Source organism: Microtus oregoni, unplaced genomic scaffold, assembly GCF_018167655.1.
Source record: "Microtus oregoni isolate MIOR12 unplaced genomic scaffold, Mior012 000110F_ref0000174, whole genome shotgun sequence".
NCBI classification, from domain to species: domain Eukaryota; kingdom Metazoa; phylum Chordata; class Mammalia; order Rodentia; family Cricetidae; genus Microtus; species Microtus oregoni.
In genome coordinates this window covers 25,069-36,135 of record NW_024544728.1, presented here as the reverse complement: position 1 = coordinate 36,135, position 11,067 = coordinate 25,069, and the positions used below count along the sequence as shown (strand labels likewise).

The window sequence follows — 11,067 nt, the reverse complement described above, 5'->3', positions numbered from 1 at the left end:
TCTACATCTCCAGCACACAGTTAGGTAAGTGATGACTTGGTGACTCGGAAATATTGTATTGAAGAAAAGGATTTTAACAGTAAGAGTAAGAAATTTATTATTATTACAAGTTTATATTCTTCATAGAGATGAATTGCAAGTCATGGATAAAACAGAAGGAAGGTAAATCTAGAAAAATTAAAAATTATTTCAACCAAATACAGTAGCTGGGCCTACTAACATATTTTGAAAAATCAATAAAGCAGACAAATTAGATTTACGTGATCATTTGAGATTTCACATTGATTAAATACTGATGTCAATTATAATTCATTATTATTTATTTTTCAGTGTGAAAAACTAGATGTGTGTTGATTTAATTTCTATTCATCTGAAGGCACACACTGAAAGAAGTGTGCACAGATGGAGAAAATATCTTGGATGTGATCTACAACACTGCAGTCAGGTTAGATGCAGTACAATTGCATTTGTGTTTGTTGTTTTTGTTGCTGGCTAAAGCACTCACGCTGTTTTTTATATAATTTTCCCTTACTTTACTTAAGTTTTAATTTCTCCATAATTAAGGAAATTAATTGAAAACTAGAAAAAAATTGTTTTGATTTCCTTCCTAGTGCTTTTATACACACTATGACCAAAAGGATTTTGAGAAAATAAATTATTTTTTGGGGGGGATTTACCCATTCTGCTCACACTCCATTGCTGAGGGAATTCAGGGTAGAAACTTTACAGGAATAAAAGCAAGAACAATGAGAGAATGTTGTTTACTGACTGGCTTCCTAATATTACCAAGGACCACCATCCCAAGGATACCAACCAGATTAAGCTGGGATTTCTCATATCAATTCTCAATCAAAAAAAAATGTTTTATAGGCATACCCCAAGATCATTCCAGCAGAGGAGATGCCTCAAATGAGATTTTCTCCTCCAATCAGACTACAGCTGGTATCTTTTTGACAAGAACAAAAAATCAGCAGAAAATGTACGGGAAAGAGTCAATATCAGAACCTAAGTAAGGCTGCAGCACAGTGAAGAAATACTGTGCTAAGGACAAAGTCGTCTTTGATCTTTTGCCACTTATTCTCTCTTCCTTTATTTCAGTGATTAATTTTTTTATCAGAATCATGGGTCAGTTATTCTCTGACACATCGAACAATGAAGACAATGGAGATTTGGTGTCCAGCGCCACTAAATATTTTCTGAAGATTAAGGCAGAAAACAAAATCATTTCTCAGGAGACCATTCGTTTAATAGAACTTCATCTGAAAAAAGGAAACATTCAAGGGGCAAATTCTGTAATAAATAATGCTTTAAAAAATATTGATAATGCCCCAATAAACATTGCTGTGACTGGAGAGTCTGGAGCAGGGAAGTCCAGCTTCATCAATGCCCTGAGAGGGATGGGACCTGAAGACCAAGATGCAGCTGAAGTGGGGGTAATTGAGACAACTATGATGAGAACTTCATACCAACACCCCAAAATTGAAACGTTGGTTTTATGGGACCTGCCTGGCATTGGAACTATGAACTTTCCACCAAAAGATTATCTGGAGAAAGTGAAATTCCAAGAGTATGATTTCTTCATTATTGTTTCTGCCACACGTCTTACAAAACATGAACTAGACCTTGCTAAAGCAATCAAATTCATGAAAAAAAATTACTACTTTGTACGAACCAAGGTGGACAATGATTTAGAAAATGAGGAGAAATTCAAACCACGTAGCTTTAACAAAGCAAAGGCCCTGCAGCAGATGAGAAGCTACTCTGAGAATACCTTCACTCAGAATAACATGGATATTCCACAGATTTTCTTGATTTCGAACAGACATTTATTTATCTATGATTTTCCAGTCTTGATGGACACTTTGATTAAGGATCTTCCTAATCAAAAGCGCCACAATCTTATGCTTTCCTTGCCTAATATTACAGAGGCAGCCATTGACAGAAAGCACAAGTCTATGCAGCAGTATATTTGGTTGGAAGCCTTCAAGGCTGGAATTTTAGCTACTGTTCCTGTAGTGGGCATAATCAGGGATGATGTAGAGAAGCTGAAGGAGAAGTTAAACCACTATCGAGTCCTCTTTGGAGTGGATGATGAATCTGTGGAATTCATGGCTAAGGATTCTCAAGTGCCTGTTGAACAATTAAGAAAAATCATTAAATCACCTTATTTGTTAGAAACTAAGAAAGAAGAAACATTAGGAGAATTGTTTTTAAAATATTTGGAGAAATTTGCCTCAGCTAATGGTGGGCTCCTTGCTTCAGGTCTTTACTTTAGAAAAACCTTTTACTTACAATTTCTTTTCCTTGACACAGTGGCTGAAGATGCCAAAGTTCTCCTTAGAGAGACATATTCAAAAATATAGTTCAAATTCAACTCATCCACAGCTACTGACCATGACAAGATCAAACGATTAATGCCAGGAAGTTACCGGATAAATTCCCTCTATGATATCTTTTTTTACAGTAGCCAATCCTCTGCTACTATGGGACAAACTAAGGGTAAGAGTCACGTGTGTTAATATGTCAGAACCTGACAACCCCAACTTCAGCACTCTACCTTCCCCCTTGTCTTTCAGCTCCACATGCACACTTGAATACAAATGCACAAGCACACGTATATATGAATGCATGCATGCATACATGCACACACACAGTGCACAAAGCACTTGCCATGCCATGCAGATAGAATGAGCAGAGATCAATTTACACAACCTGTATAAATGTTGAGTGGGTGTGACAGCCACCTTGTACTCCAAACTCAGAATGCAGAAACAGTGGAACCATGAAGCAAGCTGGCTAGCTAGAGCAAGGAAATCTGCAAGCTCTGGTTCAGCTGTCAGACTCTGCCTTGGAAAATGACAGAAAGCATTTGAAGATAAGGCCTAACATAAAGCAGACAAGCGTAGACACATGTGAATATGCATACCGTACAGTGAGACACATTTTAATATGAAATAAAATGAAACTCGGGAAGTAAAAAAATCTAAAGTCTTACAAACTACTGTTGTGAGATATAAATTGTAAGATGTGCCCAATGTGGGCAACTACATCCACATAAAATTTGAAAGAGTTTAATAAAAAAATTTCAAACACAAAAGAACAGAGTTTAGTGCAGCGTCTTGGTAGTTACATTTTTTTTCCAATGGGCTCTGTTTGCTGGTGGCAAGTGGGGGCACAGAAGCTCCTTTATGAGTGGACTTCCTGACTCAGCATTGGCAGCGAAGGCTGCTCAGCTTCTTTAGGAGAGGGATTATTGGTTCGGGCTAGTTGCACAAACAATTCTGGCTCTTTAAGGAGATGAAGCACTTAAATGGGGTATGTGAGCAGCATGTTACAAATTGCTTAACGGTGATATATATGCAGTGAACATTCCTCTGCCATGTTGGAATGGGTGACGTCAACAAGCAGGGCCACAGAGTTGGTTCTAGTAGCCTACTTAGCATTTTTTTTAAAAAAAATGTGCTCTGGTCAAAAAAAATAGAGATACACACTCAATAAAGACAAATTCAGATTTTTTTTTAAAAAAAGATCTCTAAATGGGTCACAGTGTTGCATAAAAGTACATAGGCTGAGAGAGAGAGAGAGAGAGAGAGGAAAAAGTATATAAACAGTTATAATATACAGGAATACAGGTAGTCTTATATTAAAGGAGTAAAGATAATAAAATAAATATTAAACTTGAAGAAAAAGTAAGAGTAAAAAAAATGAGCCACGTGAAGATGGAATATACACCAAAAGTCTGAATTATGTATAATACTGTGTTATATTTAAATTTTTGACTATGAATGAGCTAAGTAAAGAGAGATATTTGATTCTGGGGGCTGTTAGGTTAAACCAACATATAAATTTTAAAGGTATCTTGACTTCAAAATTTGGGTCTAAGGATATGTTGTTTGGAAAAGCAGTTTTGCTTTTCTTTCCACAGAAGATGAGAACCTGTGGATTCCTTCCAAAGTAATGTGGTTTAATGAACCAAGACCCTATGAAAAGTTTCAACAGACCCCAAAATTACCTCGCCCAACAGAAATTAAGATACAGTTTGAAGAGAACTACATCCAAATTCCCAAATATTCTCTATAAATGTTTGTTTGCATTTAAAGGGCGATATGCTATAGAAATGAATACTTTGAATTTCTTTAGATCTTTGTTTATTGATACAAACTTTTAGCTCAATTTTGTTATATGTTTATTTCTGCTCTTGTTTAAGGTATTGTGTTTGTGAATTTTATTTAAAAAATATAATGTATACTTAAGAAAAACAGATTAATAATCATTTGTAGTAGTCAAACTTATAGTCATTTTATTTGGGCTGTCTAGATGTAGAGACTTATATTTCAGATGGATAGGTATATTTGAAATCTTTCTAAGATATGCAGAATATGACATATAAATTTTTTAAGAACTTAAACTCTTCTCAACAGTAAGACATGTTTGCTTCTGGCAGCACCAATTACTTCAGAGAGAAGCTCAATATAAAATTTGCCTTCAATGTAAAAAGGGTAGCCATTTGGGCAAGAAATTCTTTTGCCTGGACTCATAGATGGTATGCTGTATGAACTGGACATGCCGGACCCACAAAAATAACTGCTAAACTAGCATAAAGGTAAAACAGTCCTTCAGGGTTCCTGCTTCATAAAAGAGTCTGCCAGACATTCTGCCAGATACAGAAGAAAGTGAATGACAAACTGTCAATAGAGGCAAAACAGTCTTTGATATTTTCTGCTTCACGGAAAAGTCTACCAGACACTCTGGACATGTAGGATGAAGATGCACGCCCCAGTGTTACAGAAGAACTTTGGGTGACTATCCAGGCCATGAGATGTCTTTGTCAATTCTAGAGTTTTGGAAGTTTTTGAAAATGCACTTTCTGTTAACTTAGGTAATAATAAAAACTTTGGGTGTCTTTGATGTAGTTGAAGAATAGATAATTATAATTATTTTTTCACTTAGTTATGATAGGGGGCACCCACACACTAAGACAATGGGGATGTTCTATTGGGATCTCACCAAGGCCAGCTGGCCTAGGTCTGAAAAAGCATGGGATAAATCCGGACTAGCTGAACATAGCGGACAATGAGGAATACTGAGAATTCAAGAACAATTGCAGTGGGTTTTTGATCCTACTGCATGTACTGGCTTTGTGGGAGCCTAGGCAGTTTGAATGCTCACCTTACGAGACCTGGATAGAGGTGGGCAGTCCTTGGGCTTCCCACAGGTCAGGGAACCCTGATTGCTCTTCGAGCAGATGAGGGGGGGGGGGGGACTTGATCGGGGGAGGGGGAGGGAAATGGGAAGCGGTTGTGGGGACGAGGCAGAAATCCTTAATAAATAAATAAATTTAAAAAATAAAAAAAAAGAAAATCCTGGAGACAGTTACAGTGTAATAGCCCTCATGTGTTCCCTCCCGATGCTGCTTCCTCTCATGAACGTCCACCAATGTAATTAAATGCGGAGATAACTGGCTTCTTGATAAATGGCCACTCCCAAAAAAAAATAAAAAAAAAATAAAATAGATAAAAATATTGTAACTGTAATTCTTGCTTGATACCTTTTTTATGTTTAATTTTGCTATGTTAAAGTTAAAACCTTCCTTTTTATTTAGGCAGAAAAGGAGAGGTGATGTGGGATTCCCCTCTGCATGCTGTGAATGTGTTCTTTTGCCATTGGTTAATGAGTAATACTGCTTTGACCTACAGAAAAACAGAACAGAGAAGACAGAATTCCAAGTAGAGACAGAGAAGAAAATATGTAGAGTCAAAGAGATGCCATGTAGCTGCTGAAGGAGAAAGATGCCCACCAGTAGACCACAACCTTGTGGTGGTACATAGATTAATAGAAATGGGTTAATTTAGGATATAAGAAATAGCCAGGAATATGTGTAAGTCATTGGCCAAGCAGTGTTGTAATTAATACAGTTTCTGTGTGATTATTTTGAGTTTGGGCATCCGGGAAACAAATGAGCAGCCTCTGCCTACAAAGTAAAAACAAAAATCTAAGTAAATAACACTTGTCTCTGGCATTCCAGAGTTGGGGTATGAATATAGTTTCTCATTAGGAACCTCCAAACAGACCATAAGCTTTAGCCTTGGCTTTCGCAACCCAAGAAGCAGACAGAATCAGCCACCAAAGCTGGGAAAGGATCCACATCACTTAGCAGTTTAAAGGTACATGAGGTCAAAAAATGGTAAATGATATATAGTAAAAAAGATTCAGAGAGAAAAAAAAACTGTAAACAGGTTCCAGTGTGTTTTACAATGTACATACACTTAAGAAAAAAAATTTGGGATAGCCACAGGAAGACTTAAAAATATTTCCATTTGACAAATATGTTTTTGACTTAATTTTTAAAGTTAAGATAGTCCTAAAGTATATAGGTTGGTTCAATTTTTCAGTCCATATCTCCTAACAGTTGTCTTTTGCCCATCATTAAAAATAATGAAGTCTTGGGCTGGAGAGATGGCTCAGAGGTTAAGAGCACTGACTGCTCTTTCAGAACTCTTCCTGAGTTCAATTCCCAGCAACCACATGGTGGCTCACAACCATCTGTAATGAGGTCTGGTGCCCTTTTCGGGCTTGCAGGCATACACACAGAATATTGTATACATAATAAATAAACAAATATTAAAAAAATAATAATGAAGTCTTAAAGAGACAATGAAAGTAAGAGAAAAAAGCCACATTAAATGGGAAATATACAAGGAATCTGTATAGTATTGTATTGAAATTTTTGAATGCTGATGGGCAAAAGACAACTGTTAGGAGATACGGACTGAAAAATTGAACCAACCTATATACTTTAGGACTATCTTAACTTTAAAAATTAAGTCAAAAACATATTTGTCAAATGGAAATCAAAAACGCTTTGGAGCTTTATTCCCACAGGAAACAAGAAGCTTTGGATTCCTTCAGGAATAATATGGATCAGTTTTGAACAATGAGACCTCTTGAATCTTGACAGTTGATAAATATCTATAAAGGTTATAGCTGATCTTCCCAGGACTTGACCATTATCCCAATTTTCCACAGGGACCCCTAAATATGTCTATGCCCACACACAACAGGATGCAATTTGGAGAACACAATGCCCATATTTCCAAGAGGGATGTGGGAGGTTTTTGGTTATTTGGTGGGTTATGGATGTTTCCTATCACTTAGGGAAATATAGGAATCTAGAAAAAAAAGACAACTATTAATCTCAGGTATTTTGCATTGTCCATGAATTCTAGTATATTGATACAAATTTAAAGTTAATTTTGTAACACTGTATATATGTTTCTACTATTTTGGGGGATATTGTGCTTATGCAATTCTTTTAAAGATGCAATGTATAAGAGCATGTTGAAAAACACAAATCATGGTAGTGAATGGCCTGTGGTGAGGAGGAAGGATGGGCACACAGGTGAGAAAGGGAAAGACAGAAGAGACAGTGAGGAATGTACATGGAGCAGGGAGGCTCACTCAATCTTCCCCTCTGTGGCTTCCACTTCTTCCCACGTTCCTTGTGGGCACCGTTTATGAATAGCAAACAGTAGTTTCCATTCCACATTCCTAGCAATGACTAGAAATGCAACTCTCCTTGCTATTTTTAACTAAGTGTTCATTGGGAGTCCTGCATTCCTTCCCCTGTCAAAACAGTTCTCAGTTTTCACTAAACACTGTGAGCAAACAGGCCTCCAGGGCCTGATCCAGCCTGAAGGAAAAAAAAAATAACAACAAAACACACGTAAATGACAACATTGGAAATAAACTCTAGTGGCTCAAATTATTGGTGTCGGTTGTCACCATGACCAGATGCTACTCAGTGTTTCACCTAGATGAATTGCTTAGGATGAACTGTTCCTAAAAGTTCCTAAAAGAAGATGCTTTAGGTGAACAGTATATTATTTCTCAAGGGAATTCAAAGAAATTGAAATTGGTTGGTCTGGGAACTTTACACCCTCTCAAGCTCTATCCACAAGGGCTGTTTAATGTACACACAATGGCCATAAGATGCAGACTTGCTCAAAAAATCAAGAAGGAGGTTCTGAGATAGATGTGCACAGGAGTGCGCACACACACACACACGTGCACACACACACACGCACACACACACACACACACACACACACACACACACATAGGATCCACAGCTCTGATTACAGCAGTCAGGAGGCTGAGGCAGAAGAATCACCAGGACTTCAAAGTCAGTCTGGACTACATAATCCTTCAGGGACTCCAGATCCACATGGTATACAAAGGAAGATACTGTGTCAAAATACTTTTAAAAGACACCATCACTTGAATGATTAGGCATCTTACAGAATGAAAAAAACTTTATCCAGCTTTGTACTGGACAAGGGATTAGAAACTATAATCTGTAAATGAATATTAAAGATCAAAAATAAGCAAACCTACATAATGTGGAGCATAAACTAAACAGAATGTTCTCAGAAGATGATTTGCAAATGCTAAGAAATATATTTTTAGTTTTCAACATTCGTGTCCAACAGGGAAACACATGTTAAAACAACTTTGAGATTTGACCTCACCCCAGTCAGAGTGCCTAGAAACAAAAGCACAAATGGCGACAAATGCTGTTGTGGAGGTGGGAAGTAGAACACTCAGTCCCCTCTAGTGGGAGGACACACTGGGAAGTGACGAAGGTAATGTGTGGAAGCTACACAAAAAGGGAACATAGATTTACTACATGATCCAGCTGGACTACACATGGTGATATTCCCAAATGACTTCATCTCCTAATGTTGAGCTATTGCTTATCCATCACACATACTCTACTCACAATACCCAAGAAATGGGAACAACCTAGATGCCCATCAACTGATGGATGGATGAGGAAAATGTGCAGCTTTACATAATGGAACATTACTCACCTGCTAACAAAATAGAAACTATGAAATTCGTGGAGAAATGGAGGGAGATGGAAAAAAACATTCTGAGTGAGGTAACAGAGGCCCACAGAGACAGCATCATTTAATGCCTCTCATGTGTAGATCTTAGCTTCCACCCTTCAGATATGTATATTCCATTGGGAATACCCACAGAGGTTTTGAAATTACTATGGTGCCACGGAGCTGTACTTATAAGAGAGGGGAGATAGGATTTAAATGAGAATTATGGACAAAGAAGTGTTAAATTGAACTGGGAGGTGAGAATATGGGAGGGGAGTGAAAGTGGGAGGGATAAATAACACTAAAGGATTTTCAAAATGTAGTATGTAAACAACTAATGTAGGGACTTCCTAAATATATGTACACACATATGAAAAAGACAATGGAGAAACCCTCTAATGGGGCAACAATGTCCCTGATACACACCACAGGGTAACAAATAAAAAGCCCAGACCCAGGAATTACTTAGAGTTTTTTGGACTTTTTGGCCAGTGGTGACCCCGATCCTTAGAGGCCATGGTCAGTACTCTTGGTTACCTTACAGAAGTTGATGGTAAGAGCCTGTTCATGAAAACACCATGTTTGTCAGTTATAGATATGGAGAAATCAAGCTGATGCTGACCCAGAAGCCCTATGCCTACTGGTTATTTTACATCGTGGTTTAGCCACACTAGCAGAGGAGAAAATAAAACACAATCATATCCAGGTGTAAAATCTGTGAGCTACAATACTGACTAGCCATATAAGATACAACCACCAATAAAACAGTGACAATAATGTTGTGGTAGTAACCAATTCCTCTTTGGTTGAATTTCATATTACTCCACAGGATAATAACCGTACTTTGAACCATATCTGGACAACAACCTAAGGCTATACTGGTCTACACCCTGGTGATAACCTACTAATGTTATTCTACTAAAGGACATAACATTAAACCAGCTCCTAATGATTTTCCATAACACTCACAGGTTAAGGTATTGCTTAACCCTTATCATGGAAGCTCTCATTTGCAGTAGATGATAAACAATACAGATACCCACAGTTGGCCCAGCATGCATAGAATAAGATACTGGTAAATGCCAGACATAAATGGAATATACTTATTTCTACTTCCAGTGGTACAGGAATGGTTGTCGAAGAAAGGGTGAAAAGACTGTAAGAGCCACAATTGGTGGATGACTTCAAGGAAACAATGTCCTTTGGGCACTACGGGGAAGCTCCATAAACAAAATGGCCATGATTGTGACAGTATGTGTAAGACCTGCCAAGCCCAAGCCAGACTTAATCCCTCGATTGAGAGGGGAGTTGATTATGACAAGAATTATGGAATGTGAATCCAAACTTGTGAAAAAATAAGGTTGTAGTCAGCCCTCTGATACCACTCTGACAAGTGGGTTGTGGCTTGGATGGGACTAAAATTGGCATCTGCACAGGACCTCAAACAATGTGTGTGGGACTTTAGCTCAGGTTGCATTTGTGGAGTCGGGGATAACGAATCCTATATTTCAAGGGTCGCTGTCCAGCCTAACTAGTAAGCTGCTTCTCTGTTTTCACTGTCTCATTCCAAGCACTGTTCCTCGTTGTTATTTTAGAACTGTCAGGTTTTTCTGCCAAGAAGTGAATGTTGATGGAGTGAGGACAGCTGCTGAAGCTACTTCACTTTCCTCTTCCTGTAAATGCAAGTGATTCTGAAAAGCAACTGGATCCATGCTCTTTTATGTTTCCCCCAAATCACTCTGAGAGGGAGGGCAAGACCTAGAAGCTGATATAAGTGCTGCATAGGAAGGTAGGGTGGGTTTTATATGAAGAACCTGGAGCACACTGGATGGTGGTTCCTGCAGCTGAACTAGAGTGAGCACATGCACTTGACTCAGGATTTTCTGGTAAGGGGATAGAAGCATTCAGATCTAACTTCTAACCCTCATCATCTCTATTCTCTAAAGAACTAATAGGGAACATGACATTTAGGAACATATTCTGAGAGTGCGGATCCTCTGATTGACAGCTGGGATGCTTTGGTGGGAGATAGACAGGAACAGTGAACAGTCTTAGAGACTGAAACATACAGACAGGTTCTATACTTCAAGTGGAGGTGGACCTAAAGGAAATGATCTTGAAATAGGTTTGGATGTTCCTTATTCTTCTCTCTAACATGGCTAGAGTTAGATGTTTCAAG

At 38.0% G+C, this 11,067-nt stretch overlaps 1 protein-coding gene across 1 annotated transcript; it reads left to right on the top strand.

The window, feature by feature from the left end:
* The first annotated feature begins 1,121 nt into the window (after nt 1–1,121).
* On the top strand, nt 1,122–2,363 carry LOC121443620 (interferon-inducible GTPase 1-like). The gene has a single exon (XM_041645443.1). It carries the CDS (start codon nt 1,122–1,124, stop codon nt 2,361–2,363), a length of 1,242 nt encoding a protein of 413 aa, XP_041501377.1.
* The last annotated feature ends 8,704 nt before the right edge of the window (nt 2,364–11,067 follow it).